The sequence below is a fragment of the Gorilla gorilla genome, chromosome 17, assembly GCF_029281585.2.
Source record: "Gorilla gorilla gorilla isolate KB3781 chromosome 17, NHGRI_mGorGor1-v2.1_pri, whole genome shotgun sequence".
NCBI classification, from domain to species: domain Eukaryota; kingdom Metazoa; phylum Chordata; class Mammalia; order Primates; family Hominidae; genus Gorilla; species Gorilla gorilla.
This window is the reverse complement of record NC_073241.2, coordinates 39241883-39265822: the sequence shown is the minus strand read 5'-3', so window position 1 is coordinate 39265822 and position 23940 is coordinate 39241883. Positions and strand designations below refer to the sequence as shown.

General features: G+C 35.6%; 1 protein-coding gene across 2 annotated transcripts in view; it reads right to left on the bottom strand.

The window, feature by feature from the left end:
• PIEZO2 (piezo type mechanosensitive ion channel component 2) overlaps positions 1–23940 on the bottom strand; it is a 479685-nt gene that overhangs the window by 308248 nt on the left and 147497 nt on the right. For both annotated transcript variants that reach the window (XM_055368035.2, XM_031003780.3), the window contains exon 3: positions 2405–2530. In XM_055368035.2, coding sequence (XP_055224010.1) covers positions 2405–2530 — 126 coding nt within the window. The remainder of the gene's footprint in view (positions 1–2404; positions 2531–23940) is intronic.

Genomic DNA, 23940 nt, shown 5'->3' with positions numbered 1-23940 from the left:
TTCATATCATATTTTTATTTTGATATTTGTAGAATTATGGAAAATCATCAATTTGAACTAGAAACACTTAGACTCTTGTGAGTCAGAAGAGTTCATAAATTTCACTTCCACCCTCCAGCCACCTTCCTATATTACTCAGCAACCTAAATTTTTTTGCAGACATGAATAAGTTACATATATATATATATATAAACTCAAAATTTAAAAATCTGATAAGTTGTGATGCATCCTATAATGAAATATTTCTAATGATGAAGAACTCATCATTTTTGAAAAAGCCTTTTATCTGGATAACACCTTTAGTTATAAGATTCTTCCTTATGGTCCTGAGAGTGCCTTATTAAGAAATATCCAAAGGATTTTTGGTTAATAAGCACTGTATCATATAAGATAATACTACTACTAACATTATTGTTGCTAACATTTCTATTAAGTCCAAAAAGATGTGAACCTGGTGAAATATAAGATGTGAAATATAATAAATGCTCTTTATCAAGATAACATAACCAAAGTACCCTTATTTAAACACTGTGTTTCATCAAGATTTTAATAATGGGATAACATGTGGTTTTTAATCAAACATTAAAACCGCATTTTAACAATTGAATATTATACAGCCAAGAAAAGGGTTAAAGTATTGATACATGCTACAACATTGACAAATCTTGAAAACTTTATGCTAAATTAAGGAAGTCATATACAAAAGTCATAGATTGTATAATTGCATATAGACAAAATGTCCAGAATAGACAAATCTAATAAAGACAGAAAGTAGGTTAGTGGTTGCCTAGAGATGGCTGGGAAGGGAATGAGAAATAATTATTCATGGGCATGGAGTTTCCTTTGGGGGTGATGATAGTGTTTTGGAATTAGACAGTGGTGATAGCTGCACAACCTTTGAATATACTAAAAACTGCTGAACTGTGGCCAGGTGTGGTGGCTCACGCCTGTAATCCCAGCACTTTGGGAGGCCGAGGCAGGCGGATCATGAGGTCAGGAGATCGAGACCATACTGGCTAACACGGTGAAACACTGTCTCTACTAAAAAATACAAAAAATAAAATAAAATAAATAGCTGGGCGTGGTGGCAGGCACCTGTAGTCCCAGCTACTCAGGAGGCTGAGGCAGGAGAATGGCGTGAACCCGGGAGGCAGAGCTTGCAGTGAGCTGAGATTGTGCCACTGCGCTCCAGCCTGGGTGACAGAGTGAGAATCCATCTCATCTCAAAAAAAAACAAAAACAAAAACAACAAAAAAACTGCTGAACTGTATATTTTAAGTGGGTGAATTTTATGGTGTGTGAATTATATTTCAGTTTTTAGAAAACAATATACCTTAAAAATAGATCTTAAAAAATCGTCTTGATAGGCATTGTTATCAAAGGAACTCTGAAATCAATAAAATGGCTTGATTGAACACTAACTTTAGCTCTCTATCTAACAGTTATGCAGTGAGGGATAATAGTTTATGTATATAAATTTTACTAAAGGATTCCTCACTGTATTTAAATTAATACTGTTTGATCCACGAAGAATTTTGATTTCCTTTTTACTTTACAGGGAAGAGCAGGTTTGCTTGTACTTGTGCTTCTGAAAGGCCAGGAAATTTCAAACCCACAAATGGGTTCCTCAAAGAAAAACTGACAAGTTAAAACTGTTATTACAGTCTATTTCAAATATCTCAGGGTTTCTTTAGTTTAACTGAAAACATATGAATTGCTTTCACCTACTTGACTGCTTCTGTTTTTTCAAGTAACAATCACACATCCTACAAAAACTGAAGCATGATTTATTCAATGACAGGTAAATTTTCAAATGATAATACTATCTAGATAAAACATGTATACTGACTCTTTCAGATCATAACTTCAAAATATAAGGGGCTTAAGAGATACTGTTTCCCTATAAATACTAATAAAAAAACCTTCCAATTCAGAAAAGAAACTACATGTGTCATTACATTTTTCCCATAAAAACATGAGAAATCTTAACATTGTTCTTTGTAATAGGATTAATGTCATTGTCATGTAATTTCATATAATATTATTCAACTTTTATATTCTATTCATCATGTTAGAAATTGTACCTTTTTTTTTTTACTCGCTGTAATGAAAGCTCCAAGGGCTGTCTGTAACTTGAATTTCAGGTTAAGCTCAATGAAAATGTCTTACATGCAGATAGGAGGTGATCTCCAATACATGTTGAAGAGTCATTAATAAACTTCATCTCATGACCCAATCTTCCATGGCAAAGCTTCTTTATATATATTTACACTGCATTGCCAAAGACCAAAAATTTCCATGAATTTTATAATTTAATTATTGCATAGATTTCTATGTGTGCGATGACACACAGCTTTATTATGCACGTATATAACACAATAAAAGAAAACACCATAATACTCACAGTTGTAGCCAGGTGCAATACGATGTTGAGCTTCAAGGCTCACCAACGTGATGTGGAAAATGATGTGCAGCAACAGGAAGGAAAGACTGATGAAGCACAGAGACTTTAATAACCGTCCCGTATGTCCTAAGGGATAAAAAGTGCAGAGATTGTGAGAGAGCTTAAGATGAAACACACTGGTGCTGTCTCTTGTACATATTTCTGTATAACCTATTAGATAGACCGACTCAAAAGTATATGGAATGTAATAATTATCATCTTAATTATTAGTCTATAGCTAAATGGTATCTTATTCCCTTTGTAACATCAAATATTTGGGTTTATATTTATTAAAAATTCACTGTAAAAGAAGGATAACTTCCTATTTATCATATGACACATTACAGTGGAACTACAAAAAGGTCCTGGACCAAAAAATTTTACAAGGAAGTGCTGCCAACTTTGAAGGGACAGATAACTCCTGTCTTAGAAAAATAATTCTAGGAAGTAGAAAAGGAAGAAAAGTTATCTAAAACATTTTATGAAGTCACAATAACTTTAATTTCAAAATCAAATAAGGCTAGAAAAGAAAATTATAACCCCATGTTACTCATAACATAGACATGAATTATTTTTTTAAAATGTGTTAACCAACTGAAATAGCATAGAAAAAATATAATACATAGGTTAAGGTTTATTATAGAAAAACCCTAAAAGTGTAGTTAACATTAACAAATCAATAAGTATAATTCACACACTAGTGGGTTGCTATCATGGTTTTCTCAATTGGCACCAAAGAAATGTTTCATGAAGTTCAAAACCTAGTTATAATTTTTAAAAACATAAAAAAATAGGAATGGAAGGAAACATCCTTAAAGGATTTATAATAAAGCAAACATCCCGTTTATAGTGGAATTTTAGACTTAGTCCCACCAGTATCAGAGAATGATCAAGGCCACTTGATATGAATGCCACTAATTAACATATCACTGGATGTACTGGTCAATGCCATAAGATAAGAAATACAATGAAGATTGTTAACTAGAATTATTTGCAGATAATATGATCAAATGGAATTATTTTCAGATTATATATCATCGTCAATAGAGAATGCCAAAGTAACTCCATGACCAACTATCAGAATATAAGAATTTAGAAAATGATTCAGATACAAAATCATCTTACAAAAATGAACATACCTCTTCATTAACAATAATCAAAAAGAAATAAGATGCAATTGTATTAGCAAAAAAATTGAAAAGGTTTTGTCAATGTGTCAATTTGGCTAGGCTGTAAATCACAGTTATTTAATCAAATACAAATCTAGGCACTGCTGTGAGTTTACAGATGTCATGAAAGTCCATAATCAAAGAGGTTAACTAAGGGAGACTATCCTCCATAACCTGGGAAGGCCTGATTCAATCCACTAGAAGGCCAGAAAACTAGTCGGAGGTGTGTGTGTAAGTGAGAGAGAAGAAACTGTCACTTGTGGAGAGTAACTTTACCCTGTGCCCATGATGTTCTCTTCCTGACAGCCTGCACTACTGACTGTGAACTTCCTTAGCCAGCTTATATATCAATTGTGTAAGCCAATTCCTTGTAATAAATCATAGAGAAACATTAATCATATATATATGTGTATATATTATATATTAATAAAACACCTGTGGATACTGCTACACTTGTTGGACCTTCACTGATAATTTTTTTAAAGTGTTATGTCATAGTTTCATTGACAGTTTTTTGTTCTTTCATAGTGACATATAAAATAATGGCATCTTATGTAACACATAATAGATATGAAATCCATAAAATATTAGCAAAATAGATCCATTAATATATGAAAAAGATAATATATTGTATCTAAGTTGGGTTTAATCCCAAAAATGCAAGATTGTTTTCACTTAAGAAATCAATTAATGTAATTCACTGTAATAGCAGATTAAAAGAGAAATAGCATTTGATCTTCTACCTAAGCGAAGAAAAAGGCTCTGAAGAAAATTCACCATCCAGGCATGATAATACTCATGGCTGACTAAGAATAGAAGAGAATCTCTTTAACCTAGTGTGATGGTTAATACTGAGTGTCAACTTGATTGGATTGAAGGATTCAAAATATTGTTCCTGAGCGTGTCTGTGAGAATGTTGCCAAAGGAGAGATTAACATTTGAGTCAGTGACTGGGAGAGGCAGACCAACCATCAGTCTGGGTGGGTACCATTTAATCAGCTGCCAATGTGGCTAGGATAAAAGCAGGCAGAGGAATGTGGAAGGACTAGACTGGCTAAGTCTTCTGGCCTCCATCTTTCTCCCGTGCTGGATGCTTCCTGCCCTTGAACATTAGTCTCCAAGTTCTGCAGCTTTTGGACTCCTGGACCCACACCAGTGGTTTGCCAGGGGCACTTGGGCCTTCAGCCACAGACTGAAGGCTGCACTGTCAGCTTCCCTACTTTTGAGGGTTTGAGACTCGGACTTCCTTCCTCCAAGCCCACAATCCAAATACCTCCCATCAGGCCCCACCTCTAGCATTGGGGATCAAATTTCAACATGAGACCTGATGAGATGTCAAACATCCAAACTGCATCAGTAGGCATATTTGCCTTGTTCTTGATTTCAAAGAGAAAGCTTTCAAGAGTTCTATTATGCAAAATTTTGCAGCAGCTTTTTGCTTATTTGTTTGTAAATATCCATTACTAGTTGTATTTGGGTTCTCTAGAGGGACAGGACTAATAAGATAGATGCATATATCAAAGGGAGTTTATTAAGGAGTATTGACTCACACAGTCACAAGGTGATAAAAGTATTTAAGAATTAACCTAAAAAAGAATGCTTAAGACCGTTCTTGACAAAATTGTAAAAAAAAATAGAAAACCAAATAATAGGTATAAATAAGTGAAGAGATCTGTTACATGCATGAATAAGGTGACTCAATATGATAACAATGTCAATTTCCCCAAAATTTAGTCTAAAAATTCAGTACAGTTTAAAATAAAATGCCAGTAGAAACTTTTACACCTTTGACAAGTATATTTCAAAATATGTAAGAAAAGAATGCTTTGAAGATTTCAACAAACATTTTTAAAATACATTTGGAAAAATAAGACTGAATTGCCATGTACATTTTGAGATTTTGAAGAATATGATCGAAAGTGGGTGAGGTTGGTGTATCATAGCAGATATTAAAATATGCTATAAAACCATATGTTTATTTATTTATTTTTTTGAGACAGGGTCTCACTCTGTCACCCTGGCTGGAGTGAAGTGGCATGATGTCGGCTTACTGCAACTTCCACCTCCCAGGTTCAAGCGATTCTTGTGCCTCAGCCTTCCGAGTAGCTGGCATTACAGGCGTGCACCACCAAACCTGACTAATTTTTGTATTTTTAGTAGAGATGCGGTTTTGCCATGTTGGCCAGTTTAGTCTCAAACTCCTGACCTCAAGTGATCCGCCTGCCCCAGCCTCCCGAAGTGCTGGGATTACAGGAATGAGCCACCGTGCCTGGCCAAAACCATAAGTTTAAACAAACAGAAACTTATATTCCTTAGGGAGAGGAAAAGAAGTCAATTGGAATACCATATATTGCTCAGAAACATACCAGTTTATTTATATTAACTTGATAAATGTCAAAGCCAACTCTACAAATTGAGAGGAAAAAGGACAGAAATGGTATCAGCAAGATGGCAGAATAGGAGGTTTTGGCTCTCATTTCCACAGAAACACCAATATTGGCAAGCACCCATGGACAGGAATATTTTTGTGGGAGCCCCAGAATCTGGCTGAGTTTCCAGCCCTACTGTGGAACAAAAAACCCAAGAGTAAAAATATTAAAGAGGATAAGTAGTTTCACTTTACCCATGTCACCCCTCCCTCAAGGTGGCACAACTTGGTATCAACAGAGGCCTGATTGGCCTGCAATTTCTACTACTAGGGAAAGTGAGCGATGTGTGTGCCTAATTTTTGCGGTCTTGTGAAATGTTAGCTAGCTGGGAGGTCCTTTCTGTCTCACTTCACCCAGAGCACTGAAGGAATAAGTCTAGGAGCAGGGAGAAGAGAGTGCACAACAACTGGTGTGCAATTCTCTACAGCCAGTCACAGTCTCTACTAATCAGCTCATCGACTCCACCAAGAGACCCACCACTGAACCCCACAGGATGACTTGCCTGAGGACCCCCACAACCAACTGATGAACTTCCCCAGCACCCTGTACCACCCTTTCCTATGGAAAGCACCTTGTACATCCCTGTGCATGGCCTGCACAAGCTCCTTCAGATAGCACACAGATCTCAACATGTACAAATATTAGCATCTGGCTTGACACTACTGGTGAGGGAGAAGGTATACAACGTTCAGTACTTCAGGGCATTGCCTTAGGGAATATAAATTGAATGCTATCAGTACCAGGCCTGGTTTTGTTGGATAGAGAGAAGGCACACAATCCTAAGATTTCTTTCTTAATAAGGAATAAGAAGAATGGAGCAGGTGCATCCATAGAAAAGTTCTGAGAGACTCCCAGAATCTCTAACCCAGTTCACTGGTGAAGATCCTTCTGGCCCAAAGCCAGTCAGTAAATACTGGAGAAGACGACTACTTCTTCAAATTTTAAGACATCTTTTTAAAAATTCAAGAGAATGAATAATCAAAAAAAAATTCAAAAATTCAAGAACATGAAGATTCAAGAAAATATGACATCACCAAAGGAACAAAATACAGCTCTAGTGGCTGACCCCAAAGAAATTAAGACTTACAAATTAGCTGACAAAGAATTCAAAATAGCCATCTTAAAGCTCAGTGAGCTACAAGGGAATATAGATAAACTACTAAATTAAATTTTAAAAAATAAATTAATAAAATGAGACATTCAACCATAAGAAACCAAAAGAAAGAACCAAACAAAAATTATGGAGCTAAAGAATACAATGACTTAACTGAAAAATTTAATGGAGAGTTTCAACAGCAAACTTGATCAAGCAGAATAACATCAAAGAACTCAAAGACAGATTATTTGAAATTATCCAGTAGAGGAACAAGCACACAAAAAAATAATAAAAAACGGTTTTTAAAATCCTATGGGACTTACAGGACACTATCAAGTGAACCCATATAAACACTGGTGTTTAAGAAGAAGTAGAGAAAAATAAAGGGGAAGAAAGCTTACTTAATGATATAATGACAGAAAACTTTCCAACCCTGTAGAGTGAAACAAACATACAGATCCAGGAAGCCCAAAGGATTCTAAAGAGGTTGAGTAAAAAGAGGTCTTCATCGAAAAGCATTATGATCAAATTGTCAAATTCTAAAACAAAGAATTTTGAAAGCAGCAAGAGAAAAGCAACTTGTTACATACAAGGTTACCTTCAAAAGGCTATCAGTAGATTTCTCATCAGAACTCTTACAGACCAAGAGAGAGTGGGATAATATATTCAAAGTGCCAAAGAAAAAAATGTGCTAACCAAGAATACTATACCTGTCAAAGCTGTTCTCCAGAAATGAAGAACAAAGACTTTCCCAGAAAGGTAAAAGCTGGGAAATTTATAACCACTAGAACTGCCCTATAAGAAACGCAAAAGGGATTTCTTCAAAATGAAATTGAAAGACACTAATCAGCAACATGAAAATATATGAAGGTATAAAACTCACTGGTAGAGATAAGTTCATTTTCAAAATCAGAATACTGTAATGGTGATATGTAAGTCATATTGAACTCTAATATAAAAGTTAAAATACAAAAGTATTAAAAATAACTATAGTTAAAATAATTTGCTAATAGATATAAATAGAAAAGATGTAAATTGTGACTCTAATAAGAAAAAGCACATGGGAGTGAACAGGTAATTTTTGTATGTGATTGAAATCAAGTTGTTATTAACTTAAAACAGATTGTTTTGTGTGATCCAATATTCCCAATACCATTTATTGAAGAGACTTCCCTTTCCCCATTGTGTATTCTTGGAGCCCTTGTCAAAAATTAGCTGACCATACAGGTATGGGTTAATTTCTCAGGTCTGTATTCTATTCCATTGTTCTGTTTGTCTGTTTTTTATGCCAGTAGCATGGTGTTTTAATTACTATAGCTTCGTAATACAATTTGAAATCAGGAAGTGTGATGCTTCCAGCTTTGTTCTTCCTGAAAAAGATTGTTTTAGCTATTTTGGGGTCTTTCATGGTTTGTTTTATATAAGACTCATGATAATTACAAAAGACAAACCTGTAGTAGATACACAAAAGATATAAAGGAATCAAAGCATACCACTACAAAAATCATCAAATCACAAAATAAGACAGGAAGAGAGAAAGAAGGGAGCAAAGAAATTACAGAACAGTAAGTAAATAATTAACAAAATGTCAATAATAGGTCCTTACCTATCAATATTTACTTCAAATGTAAATGGGTTAACTGCTCCCATTAAAATATACAGGGTAGCCGAATGGATAAAAAAAAATCCAGCTATACACTGCCTACAAGGAACACACTTTATGGACACACATAGGCTGAAAATGGGATGGAAAAAGATATTTCTGCAATGAAAAGACAACAGGATTGGGTATTCTTGTATCAGACAAAACACACTTTAAGTCAAAAACTCACACAAAAGAAAACTTAGGAATACATAGCTTCACTGTTGAACTCTACCAAATATTTAAAGACGGACTAACAGCAATCCTTTTCAAACTCCTCCAAAAAGTTAAAGGGGAGGAAACACTTCCAAACTCATTATATGAGTCCAGCATTGCCTTGATATCAATGACAGAAAAGAATTCTACTAGAAAAGAAAATTACAGGCCAATATCCCTGATGAACATAGGGGTAACAGTCCTCAACAATATACTAGCAAACTGAATTCAATGACACATTAAAAGGATTATATACCATAATCAAGTGGAATTTATCTCTGGATTGTAAGGATGACTCAACATACACAAATCTATAAATGTTATACACCACATTAACAGAACAAGTGATAAAAATCTCAATAGATGCAAAGAAAAGCATTTAGCAAAATTCAACATCTTTTCATAATGAAAACTTTCAACATACTAGATATAGAAGGAATGTACCTTAACACAACGAAAACCATATATTATAATACCACAGTTAACATCATACTCACAGGTGAAAAGTTGAAAATTTTTCCTCTAACATCAGGAACAGTAGCACACTCTTGCTACTTCTATTTGACATAGCGTGGGAAGTACTAACCACAACAGTTATGGAAGAGAAAGAAATAAAAGACATCTAAGTTGAAAAGGAAGACATTAAATTGTTCCTGTTTTTAGATAATATAATATTATGTTTTGAAAAACCTAAAAATCTACCAAAAAAACTATTAGAACTAATAAACTCAGTAAAACAGCAATTAACGAAATCAATGTATAAAAATCAACTGTGTTTCTATACACTGACAATAAGTTTTTCAGAAAAAAATAAACAAAACGACTTACAATAGCATCAAAAAGAACAAATACTTAGGTGTAAATTTACCAAGGAGGTGAAAGATCTGTACAATGACTAGTATAAAACATTGTTGAAAGAAATTAAAACAAATACAAATAAATGAAAAATATATCCCATGTTCATGGACTGGAATAATTAATGTATTTAAGATGCCCATACTGCCAAAAGGATCTACAGATTCAATGCAATATCTATCAAAATTCCAATGACATTTTTCACAGAAATAGAAAAAATTATCTTAACATATGTATGGAACCACAAAAGACCCCCAAATAGCTAAAGCAATCTTGAGGATAAGAACATAGCTGGAAGCATCACACTTTCTGATTTCAAATTATACTACAAAGCTATAGTAATTAAAACAGTATGATACTTACATAAAAACAGACACACAGAAAAATGGAACAGAGGAGAGACCTGAGAAGTTAACCCACAAATGTATGGCCATCTAATTTTTGACAAGGGCTCTTAAGAATACTCAGTGGGGAATGGATAGTCTCTTCAATAAACAGTATTGGGAAAATTGGATTACCATGTACAAAATAATAAAATTGGTCCCTTATCTTACACCATATACAAAAATCAACTCAAAATGTATTAAAAATATGAAATTACAAAACACCCAGGAGAAAACATAGGGAAAAGATTCCTTGACATTGGTTTTGGCAATGACTTTTTGGTTATAACACCAAAAGCACAGGCAACAGAAGCAAAAATAAGTGTAATTACATGAAATTTAATGACTTCTGCACAGCAAAAGAAACAATCCCTAAAATGAAAAAGTAATATAGGGAATTGGAGACAATATTTGTAAACCATATATCTGATAAGAGGTTAATATACAAAATATATAAAGAACAACTGAATAATGAAAAAACAAATAACCACATTAACAAAAAGGCAAAGGACCTGAATAGATATTTCTCCAAAGAATACATACAAAGAACTAGCAGATATACAAAGAACTGGTCGACATCACTAATTATGAAGGAAATGCAAAACAAAACCACAAGTTGAGATACCACCTCTGCTGTGGTCTGAATGTGACCCCCAAAATTCATATGTTGAAACTTAATTACCCAAGTGATAGTATTAAGAGGTGGAACCTTTAGGATGTGATCAAGACATGAGGGTTGAGCTCTCAGGTATAAGATTAGGGTCTCTATAAGTGTTGAGAAAATGTATTCATTCCCGTTCAGCCATTTTGCCATATGAGGACACAGTGTCCATCCCCTCTGGAGGATGAAGCAACACAGTGCCATTTTGGAAGCAGAAAGACCAGGGTCTCACCAGACACCAAAGCTGAAGGCATGCTGATTTTGGACTTCTCACCCTCTGGAACTATGAGTAATAAATTTCTATTCTTTATAAATTATCCAGTCTGTGACATTTCGTTTAGCAGCACAAATGTATTAAGAAAGCCTCACACCTGTTAAGATGACTATTTTTGAAAAACAAAAGATAACAAGTGTTGGAGAGGGAAACATGGAGAAAAGAGAACTCTTATATACTGTTGGTGAAAATGTAACTTGGTAGCTCCATTACGAAAAATAGTATGGAGATTCTTAAAAATTAAAAATAGAACTGCTAAATAATCCCACTTCTGGGTATACATTCAAAATAACTGAAATCAGGATCTCAAAAACCTATCTGCACACCCATGTTTACTACAGCATTATGCAAAACAACCAAGATATGGAAACACCCTAAATGTCCACTGAAGGAATATTGGATAAGGAAATTGTGGCATATACATACATAGAATATTATTCATCCTTAACAAAGAAGGAAATCATGCCATTTGCAACAATATGACTAGACATGGAGGGAGGGCATTACGTTAAGTGAAATAAGCTAGACACAAACAAATACTACATGATCTCATGTATATGTGGAATCTAAAATAGCCTAACTTGTAGAAGCAGAGAGTAGAATGGTGGTTATAAGGGGCTGGGGGTGGAGAGCAGGGAAATGGGAGGCAATTGTCAAAAGGTACAAAGTTTCAGTTATGCAAGATAAAGAAGTTCTGAAGATCTACTATACAGCATAGATCTACTATACAGATAACAATACCGTATTGTACACTTAAAATTGCTACAAGGGAAGATCTTAAGTTAAGAGATCTTACAAACAACAAAAACACTAATAATAATAAAGGAAGAGAGAGGAGACTTTGGAGGGTGGCAGATATGTTTATGGCTTGGATGGCGGCAATGATTTCATGGGTGTCTATCATCAAAACTCATTGAAATGTATACATTAATTGTACAGAATTTTCTATGAGAATCACACCTCAATAAATCAGTTTTAAAAAGAAAACAATAGGCTATCTAGAAGACAAACTAGATCAATACATATAGAAAAAAATAATACTGGATCCCTGCCACAAAAGTGGTCTCCAGATCAATAAAGACCTAAGTCTGAAAGATTAAATTCTAGAGTTAACAGATGAAAATATGAAATAATAACTGTGACTTTGGAGTGACGAGTGTGTTCTAAAGCAATACGCAAAAACATAAGCTCTAAGACAAAAAAAAAAGGAGAGACGGATTTGACTGCACGGAAACTGGAGATTCAACAAATGCCAACATAAATAATATTTACAGACAGATGAATAATTAGGGCATCTAAAATGTATATGAAATTAATATTTAGAATAGATAAGGAACTTCTGTGTGTCAACAAGAGGAAGAAAGGTCAACCCACAGAAATACGTGTAAAACATCTAAGTCAGCAGCTTACAAGGGAAAATCTGAGGGGGAAATATGTTTATACAGGGAAGCTAAAGCTATTGTAGATAAATTATAACTAAATCACAAATGAATGACATTTTACACCCCACAGATTAGAAAAAATTAGAAAAAAATCATAATAGGGAGTTTTTGTAAAGAGAAACAACATATTGGTAGTAGAGTGAAATTGATACAGCCTTTCTGGAAGCCATTACTTAAGTATGCCTAATTCTCCGACCCAGTCATCACATTCCTAATTATAAACTCCAGATAAATTTTTACAGCAGGACTACATGGAGACGAATAATGACATTTACCACATTATTGTGTGTAGGAGCAGGGAATTGGAGATATACTAATTTTCCACTTCTGAAGAGATGAATATGTAAAAATGTGGTGAACATGTATCTTGAAATATTTTTAACAATTAGATGCATTAAGGCAGAACATCAAACAACATAGCTGGTGCTTGAAAAATATTATGTTAAAATGGTAAGAAACAAAAGGAGACATAGCACAAAATCATTTAGGTAAATTAAGGATACAATAACATGTATCTTACAAATATGTTTATGTATATTTTAAATGTGTATCAGACACATTTGATTAATTTCATATGAGGAGATGGGAAATAGGAGTGAGGATTGGGTGTGAACAAATAAGAGTAAGAAAATAAAATAAGACAAGCTCTTTGGTTAATCCTCTAATAAAGTTATTCTGTGAATAGAACAGTAAATTGCTTCAACTCTCTCCACTCAAAGCTGGAGAGGAGTAGATACATACTGAACATTCTGGGCCTTGGTCTGCCCCTGTCCATGCAGCTTTGGGGTATTAAACAGACAAGCCCCAAGCCCTTGAAACTAAAATTTTCATATGAAAGTTTACTTATAAGACAAATATATACATGATAATTTTATTATACATCTATAGATTTATATGTTTATAATGTTATATATTTACATAATGCCAAAGATATGTGCTCAATATATGTATATTATATAATTTTATATTTAAATATAGAAGTGTACACACACACACACCCCTACATAGAAGTTACATTATTTCTTTTTTTTCTAATAATGATTTTTCTTCTTTAGACTATTAATGTAGTAAATAATACATATTGAATTTCAAATGTTGAAGCTGCCTTGCATACCTGAAATAAATTACACCTGGTCTTGGTGAATAATTCTTTTTATGCTTTTTTAGATAAAGTTGACAATATTTTGTGAAAAATATTTGCAAGCCTGTTCATGAAAATATTAATCTGTAGAATGTGTAGATTTTATTTTTTGTAGTATATTTATCTGGTTTGGTATTAAGGTAATCTAAGTTAACAAGTGTTTCCTCTGCTCTTATTTTCCAAGGAGATTGTAAAGAATTGATATTGTTTATTTATTAATTGTTTTATAGAATGCACCAGTAAAATCAACTATGCTTGGTACGTTCTTTTTGTTTTTGGAAGGTTTTATACACACACACACATACACACACACACATACATATATACATATATATATACACACACACACTTTTTTTTCTTATACTTTAAGTTCTGGGGTACATGTACAGAATGTGCAGTTTTGTTACATAGGTATACATGTGACATGGTGGTTTGCTGCATCCATCAACCTGTCACCTACATTAGGTATTTCTCCTAATGCTATCCCTCCCCTTGCCCCCCACCCCCCGACAGGCCCTGATGTGTGATGTTCCCCTCCCTGTGTCCATGTGTTCTCATTGTTCAACTCCTACTTACAAGTGAGAACATGCGGTGCTTGGTTTTCTGTTCCTGCGTTGGTTTGCTGAGAATGATGGTTTCCAGCTTCATCCATGTCCCTGCAAAGGACATGAACTCATCTTTTTTATGGCTGCATAGTATTCCATGGTGCATATGTCCACATTTTCTTTATCCAGCCTATCATTGATGGACGTTTGGGTTGGTTCCAAGTCTTTGTTATCGTGAATAGTGCGGCAATAATCTTACATGTGCCTGTATCTTTATACTAGAATGATTTATAATCCTTGGGGTATATACCTAGTAATGGGACTGCTGGGTCAAATGGTATTTCTGGTTCTAGATCCTTGAGGAATTGCCACACTGTCTTCCACAATGGTTGAACTAATTTACACTCCCACCAACAGTGTAAAAGTGTTCCTATTTCTCCACATCCTCTCTAGCATCTGTTGCTTCCTGACTTTTTAATGATAGCCATTCTAACCGGTGTGAGATGGTATCTCATTGTGGTTTTGATTTGCATTTCTCTAACGTCCAGTGATGATGAGCTTTTTTTCATATGTTCATTAGCTGCATAAATGTCTTCTTTCTAGACGTGTCTGTTCATATCCTTTGCCCACTTTTTGATGGTGTTGTTTGTTTTTTTCTTGTAAATTTGTTTAAGCTCTTTGTAGATTCTGGATATTAGCCATTTGTCAGATGGATAGATTGCAAAAATTTTCTCCCATTCTGTAGGTTGCCTGTTCACTTTGATGATAGTTTCTTGTGCTGTGCAGGAGCTCTTCAGTTTACTTAGATCCCATTTGTCAATTTTGGCTTTTGTTGCCAATGTTTTTGGTGTTTTAGGCATAAAATCTTTGCCCATGCCTAGGTCCAGAATGGCATTGCCTAGGTTTTCTTCTAGGATTTTTATGGTTTTAGGTCTTATGTTTAAGTGCTTAATCCATCTTGAGTTACTTTTTGTACAAGGTGTAAGGAAGGGGTCCAGTTTCAGTTTTCTGCATATGGCTAGCCAGTTTTCCCAACACCGCTTATTAAAGACGGAATCCCTTCCCCATTGCTTGTTTGTGTGAGGTTTGTCAAAGATCAGATGGTTGTAGATGTGTGTGATTTCTGAGGCCTCTGTCCTGTTCCATTGGTCTATATCTCTGTTTTGGTACCATTGCCATGCTGTTTTGGTTGTTGTAGCCTTGTAGTACAGTTTGAAGTCAGGTACCGTGATGCCTCCAGCTTTGTTCTTTTTGCTTAGGATTGCCTTGGCTATGCAGGCTGTGTTTTGGTTCCATATGAAGTTTAAAGTAGTTTTTTTCCAATTCTGTGAAGAAAGTCAATGGGAGCTTGACGAGGATAGCATTGAATCTATAATTTTCTTTGGGCAGTATGGACATTTTCATGATATTGGTTCTTCCTATCCATGAGCATGGAATGTTTTTCCATTTGTTTGTGTCCTCTCTTATTTCCTTGAGCAGTGGTTTGTAGTTTTCCTTGAAGAGGTCTTCACATCCCTTGTAAGTTGTATTCCTAGGTATTTTATTCTCTTTGTAGCAGTTGTGAATGTGAATTCATTCATGATTTGGCTGTTTGTTATTGGTGTATAGGAATGCTTGTGATTTTTGCACATTGATTTTGTATCCTGAGACTTTGCTGAAGCTGCTTATCAGCTTAAGGAGATTTGGGGCTGAGATGATTGGGTTTTCTAAATATACGACCATGTCATCTGCAAACAGAGACACGTTGACTTCCTCTTTTCCTATTTGAATACGCTTTATTTCTTTCTCTTGCCTGATTGCCCTGGCCAGAACTTCCAATACTATGTTGAATAGGAGTGGTGAGAGAGTGTCGGTTTTCAAAGGGAATGCTTCCAGTTTTTGCCCATTCAGTATGATATTGCCTGTGGGTTTATCATAAATAGCTCATTATTTTGAGATGCGTTCTATTGATACCTAGTTTATTGAAAGTTTTTAGCATGAAGGGGTATTGAATTTTGTTGAAAGCCTTTTTTGCATCTATTGAGATAATCATGTCATTTTTGTCATTGGTTCTGTTTGTGTGATAGATTATATTTTTGTTGTTGTTGTTGTTGTTGTTGTTTTGAGGCGGAGTCTCGCTCTGTCGCCCAGGCTGGAGTACAGTGGCATGATCTCGTCTCACTGCAACCTCCACCTCCCGGGTTCACGCCATTCTCCTGCTTCAGCCTCCTGAGTAGCTGAGACTACAGGCACCTCTCACAATGCCCAGCTAATTTTTTTTTATTTTTAGTAGAGACGTGTTTCACCATGTTAGCCAGGATGGTCTTGATCTCCTGACCTCGTGATCTGCCTGCTTCGGCCTCCCAAAGTGCTGGGATTACAGGCGTGAGCCACCGCGCCTGGCCATGTCTCTGCTTTTTTTTTTTATTTTTAATTTAAAAATTTTTCATTTCCATAGGTTTTGGGGAACAGGTGATATTTGGTTACACAAGTAAGTTCTTTGGTAGTTATTTGTGAGATTTTGGTGCACCCATCACCCAAGAAGTATACACTGAACCCAATTTGTATGCTTTTATCCCTCGCCCCCTTCCCACACTTTCCCCCTGCGTCCCCAAAGTCTATTGTATCATTCTTTTGCCTTTGCATCTTATAGTTTAGCTTCCACTTATGAGTGAGAGCATGTGATATTTGGTTTTCCATTCCTAAGTTACTTCATTTACAATAGTAGTCTCCAATCCCATCCCAGTTGCAGTGAATGCCATCAATTCATTCCCTTTTATGGCTGAGTAGTAGTCCATCACATATATGTTTCTTTATCCACTTGTTAATTGATGGACAATTCCCATTTTTGCAACTGTGAATTGTGCTGCTATAAACATGCATGTGCAAGTATCTTTTTCGTACAATGACTTCTTTTCCTCTTAGTAGATATCCAGTAGTGGGATTATTGGATCAAATGGTAGTTCTACTTTTTGTTCTTTCTTTTTTTTTTTTTTTTTGATACTGAGTCTTGCTCTGTTGCTCTCTATTGCTCAGGCTGGAGTGCAGTGGTGCGATCTCGGCTCACTGCAACCTCCGCCTCTGGGGTTCAAGCAATTTTACTGCCTCACCCTCCCGAGTAGCTGGGCTTACAGGTGCACGCCACCATGCCTAATTTTTTTTTGTATTTTTAGTAGAGATGGGGTTTCACCATGTTGGTCAGGCTGGTCTCAAACTCCTGACCTCGTGATCTACCCGCCTCAGACTCCCAAAGTGCTGGGATTACAGGCGTGAGCCAGCACACCCAGCCTACTTTTCATTCTTTAAGGAACCTCTGCATTGTTTTCCATAGTGGTTGTACTAGTTTACATTTCCACCAGCAGTGTAGAATTGTTCCCTGTTCTCCAGGCACGGTAGCTCACGCCTGTAATCCCAGCACTTTGGGAGGCCAAGGCGGGTGGATCACCTGAGGTCAGAAGTTCAAGACCAGCCTGGCCAACAAGGTGAAACCCTGTCTCTACAAAAATTAGCCAGGTGTGATGGCAGGTGCCTTAGTCTCAGCTACTTGGGAGGCTGAGGCAGGAGAATTGCTTGAACCCGGGAGTCGGAGGTTGCAGATCTCAAAAGCCGAGATTGTGCCACTGCACTCCAGCTTGGGCAACAGAGTGAGACTCTGTCTCAAAAAAAAAAAAAGTGTTGCCTGCTCATCATATCCATGACAACATCTATTTTTTTTTATTTTTTGACTATGGCCATTCTTTCAGGAGTAAGGTGATATCGCATTGCGATTTTGATTTGCATTTCCCTGATCGTTAGTGATGTTGAGCATTTTTTCATACGTTTGTTGGCCATTTGTATATCTTCTGAGAAATATCTATTCATGACTTTAACCCACTTTTTGATGGGATTGTTTGTTTTTTCTTGCTAATTTCTTTGAGTTTGTTGTAGATTCTGAATATGAGTTCCTTTGTCGGATGTGTAGATTGTGAAGATTTTCTCCTACTCTGGGGGTTGTCTGTTCACTCTGCTGACTGTTGCTTTTGGTGTACAAAAGTTCTTTAGTTTCCACATAAAACTCTACTTCGGTGGTAAGAAATCAAGCTAAATGAGTTGATTACATTGTAGAGTGAGGAGAGGAAATTCTGAGAAGTTCACTTAAAATATTGAGATACCAGAAGTTCAATATCTCTGGGTCCACATTACACAAACCCATTCTGGAGAAAGTTATTTCCCAGTAGCCCAAGAGAAGTTTCCATTAAAACCTGTGCAACTGTTATCTGTCAGTCAAAGCTGTACCACGAAAAACCACACATCTCACATAGGCCTCTTTCCAGTGACTGTGTTCACCCCTGCCCTCCAGGGCTGTGGAGTTGCTGCCATGGGGCCACTATGCTGATTCTCTGCTTGCCCTGGACTCAGGACAGTTATTTTTGTTGACTTGAAAGCCTCAGGGCATACTGCTCACATGAATCTAGGGCTGAGAAGCCCATAAAATGCCCTCAGGAAAAACATGTGATTGCTATAAAAAAATGAAGCTTAAAGATCTAAAATGTCATAAAAGAAAACAAATAACTAAAATATCTTGTGTATTTCATTTTAAAATGCATTGTATTCATATTTTTCTACATTTTGAAACAATAGAGTTTGGGCAAGTAATCAGTTACTTAAATTAAAACTCAGCTTAATAAAACTGAATTTTATTAGCCTTTAAAACGAGCAAAAGTTTAAAATAAATGGAAGCATAAGAAAAGGAGAAATATCTTTTGATTTGTTCTCAATTCCACTGTAGTGTTTGTTGCTTTCACTGAAGAGAACAAGACCCTCAGAGACATTTTCTTAAGATCAGTTAAATAATGTTTATGTATGTGCTATAAACAAGTAGGTTTTATTTGTCAAGTATTCCCTTAGAGTCACATTTCTTGAGTGCAAATATGTATTAATTAAGGTGAAATTCACATAACAAAAAATAGATCATTTCAAGTTGAATAATTCAATGGCATTTAGTCCATTCACCATGTTGTGCAATTATTTGGAAGTAAATAACTTCCAAAACATTGTCGTCACTCCAAAAGCAGCCATTAAGCAGCTGCTCTCCATTCCCCCATCCCAACCCCTGGCAACTGTAAGTCAGCTTTCTGTCCCTATGGATTTTTCACATAAATGTAATCATACAGTATGTGGCCTTTTGTGTCTCACTTTTTTCACTTGGTATAATGTTTTCAAGGCTCATTCACCTTATAGCATGTATCAGTACTTCATTCTTTTTATGGCTAAATATTATTCCATTGTATGCAGGGAATTTTTTTCATCCATTCACCTATTTGGGTTGTTTATACAGTTTAGCTACTGCTGCTATGATCATGCACATACATGTATTTGTTTGAGTACCTGATTGCAATTATTTTATGTACATACTTTATATATCCAGTTGCAAAAGTGAACTTCTTCTGCTGCTTTGAAGGCCTCTAACTCCCCCATCCCAAATTTATATCTCTGACCAAAGGAGCTGTGGGGAGGGGTCCCAAGAACTAAAGATTAAAGGAAAAATCCTTATGAGAAGAGAGCAAGAAAAATTATCATCTAATTTGTTATAAATCAATAAGAGTCCCAGTGTTGCCCCAGATCATGCACTCATGGAACAGCCCTCAAAAAGCTTTGAGACCTGAACTGTGACATAAAGAACTGTCCAACTCCCAAACTGATAATTGAATGGTGCATGTTCAAGAGAGACCCAAATGTTATGGCAAAGGTTTTGAGAACTGAACTGACATTGGAACCACTACTCAGAGAGTGAGACAAAGCTTTCAGCCTGAGACCGACCAGATTGACTGCCTGCAAAAAAAAAAAAAAGAAAGAAAGAAACAATGAAAACTTAAACATTCTGCAGAAGATTTTAATATGACCCAGAGTCACATAACGTAATATTCAAAATGTCAAGGATATAATCCCAAATTATTTGATAAACAAAGAACCAGGAAAATCTGATCAATTATCAATAGAAAAGACAATCAACAGATGCCAACCCTGTAATTACACAACTGTTGAAGTTATTAGAAAATGATTTTAAACCAACCATTATAACCAGGCTCCATGATGTAAAAGTAAACCATGTTGAAATAAATATAAAGATAAACATTATCAGGCCGGGCGCGGTGGCTCACGCCTGTAATCCCAGCACTTTGGGAGGCCGAGGCGGGTGGATCACGAGGTCAGGAGATCGAGACCATCCTGGCTAACACGGTGAAACCCCGTCTCTACTAAAAATACTAAAAATTAGCCGGGCGTGGTGGCGGGCGCCTGTAGTCCCAGCTACTCGGGAGGCTGAGGCAGGAGAATGGCGTGAACCCAGGAGGCGGAGCTTGCAGTGAGCCGAGATCGCGCCACTGCACTCCAGCCTGGGCGACAGAGCGAGACTCCGCCTCAAAAAAAAAAAAAAAAAAACATTATCAGCAGAGAAATACAAACTACAAAAATTAATCAAATAAAAATATTAACAACAGAAAAAATACAACACTGTATCTGAAATTAAACATTCACCTAATGGTCTCAAGAGCAGAGTGGTAATGACAAAAAATGAGTTAGTAATGATGAAGAAATTAATAGAAATTACCCCATCTGAAGAACAGAGAGCAAAAGATTGAAAAAAATTAATAAAACCTCAGAGACTTAAGGGACAAAATAAAAAGGTCTATCATTTGCATCATTAGAGTTATCAAAGGAGAGCAGAAAGATTGGTTCAGAAAAAAATTTAGATAATACAGTATTTTAACATTCCAGAAATTTGGTGAAGACATAATGTACACATTCAATAAGCTCAGCAAATCCTAAGTAGGATGAACTCAAAGAAACCACTCCCAGATACATAACTAACCTGTTGAAAAACTAATATAACTAAAGAATGAAAACAGAGAAAAATGTCACATTACGTGTAGGGAGAAAACAATTTAAAGACCACATATTTTTCATCACAAACTATGAAGACTAGAATACAGTGGAACAATATCTTTAAATCTGCAAAAGAAAAGAATTACAAACTTAGAATTTTATACCCTGTGAAACTGTCCTTCAGGAATGAGGCAAAAAGAAGATATCCTCAGAGGAAGGAAAATTAACCTGCTATCAAAGCAATGCTAATGTAAGTTCTTCAGCCGGAAGGGAAATGGTACCAAAAAAACACATGGAATTCATGAAATGAAGAAGAGCAACAGAAATGGATTAAAAAGATATTTGTTTACACACACACACATACACACACACACACACACACACACACACACTCCTTAATTACAGTCTTGCTCCAGTTAATTCATGGAATTTCTAGAAAAAAATCTCTCTTTTTTGGATTTGGAAATACTTGGTGTGTACAGAAATAATTGAGGGTATTATGTTGCCCACGTGTTTTAACTAGGCACCCTCATTTATATAAGAAATATGAGTATATTTAAATCTGAATAATTCAAAGATGTGTCACCTAATAAATATCCACTCATAACTCATGCTAACTCCAAAATTATTTCCAAAAGTAACTCAGACAATAGATTTGCAAAATAAGTAATCTATGGCTATAATGGCATAATACCAAACTATACACTTATATACTATTTTTTCTGTGATTATTAGAATGCCAACAGAATAAATTTGATGTTAATATTAACTGAGAAAATTAACAATAAGGAAAGGAAGTAGAGTTTTTAAACAAATTTTAGCATGTTTTATTCATACATTTTGATTATTTCTGATATATTTTCTCAAATACAGCAAAAAAAAAAAAAAAGAAAGATTGTCACTGCATAGATTCCAGTCAGGAACTGGGATTTAAACAAACGTTTAAATCTAATGCCTCATTTACTCTACTTCTGAAAGTAATTCAGAGGCTATTTCCTTAGCCAACATTTCCTATTCTGTAGCTTTCAATGATTTAAATGTGGCATGCAAATGTGGAGGATCCACGGTTCTTTGGAGTGTGCCAATTTTTGTAAACTAACTTTGAAATTTTCCACTTAAGAAACAATCCACGCCAAAAAATGTCATAAATTTCTAAAGGAGAACTCTGAGCCTCCTCAGTGGAAAGGCAACAGCAAAAAAAAAAATCAGTTTATAGATAAGTTAATGTATTGGATACCAAATCTGCGTAGAGTTTGAAGAGTTCTGTATGTATTTCAAAGTCTTCTTCAGCTCACCTCCAAGTTGATATTTTGATATTTTATTTACAGCTCAATTAGAAAAACCTAGTAAAAGCACAGTTGGTCCTCCATATCTGTGGACTCCATATCCAGTAGATTCAACCAACCATGGATGAAAAATATATTTTTTAGAAAGATGTTTTAGTCTGTGCTGAACATTCACAGACCTTTTCTTTTCTTGTCCTTATTCTCTACAAGAGATAGTATGACAACCATTTGCATTGTATTTATATAGTTTTTTGTATTATAAATAATCTAGAGATTATTTAAAATATATGGGAGAACGAGCATGGGTTATAAGCAAATATTATGCCATTTTATATAAGACACTTGAGCACCCAAGGATTTTAGCATCTTGGGGGATACTGGAAGCAATCACCCATGAATACTAAGAGACAACTGTACTCTGCAGTTCATGTGCTTGGACTACATTAGAAAAAATTTAGAAAAATTATCTTAGAAAGCAAGTATTTATATTTAAAGAATTTCCCACAATTTTATGCTCCAGGTGGAACAAATAAAAAGCAAATTGATACATAAAACTGAGAATTTTCTTCTAAATTCTAAATGAGATTAAATACAAACACCCATGAGCTGGGAAGAATGTGCTGGGACTTCGAAATAAACTCAGAAGTCAACCTTGTAGGTTAAGTACATGAAGTTGCTAATACCTAACCATGTTGACTTATAAAAATGGCTATTTCACTGGTATCAAACTAATACAAATGAAGAGAAGGAACACATGTCTACTTTCTATTCCATTGGAAATCTCATTCAAGCACTCTTCAAAACCCATTTTTGCTAAAAGGAGTGAATCACAGGGAAGCATTCTGGGAACATCACAAAAGCAAATGGAAGAATGAATGACAGCATCATTTCCCCTCGAGTTCCTTCCACCTTCATGTACTGGACTGAAAGTTTCCACTGCATGCCTTCAAGTGGGATATGGAATTCCCCGCTGTGCCCCACCTCTAAATCCTTCCTTGCAAAAGCTCAATTTTCTATTTCCAATTTTTTATTGGCATATTATGGAGCCAAAAGAAAGTAGGTTTTTTCCTTTTCCCTCCCATTTGGAACTATCGTTTATTACCCTGGCTTTATATCCTATTATTTAATAACTTTTAAAGGGCTGTAAAATCTGAAAATGTACCTCACAATGAAACTGATATAATCAGAGAGGAAGACAGTGCTGCAGGAGTATAGGGGAAGGATAGTTCAGGGACAAGGGAAGAGGACAGGGACCTGCCAGCATCACCAGTCGCCACTCCTTTCCTCCTTCTAAATGCATCTTCATGAGCAGGGCTCATTGCTTCTACAACACAGTCCCCTGCACCCCTGAACCAAAGAGATCTCTTTCTGACTCCTACACCTCATGCTGTATCTGACATTTGGGTATGTGTACCTTGTAATGTCAGTGTCTGTCCTAGGCTGGCTTGCCAGGAAATAGATTCTGAGGTGGAGACTGAGTGCAGGATGTTTTTGGAGTGGCTCCCGGCAGGGACA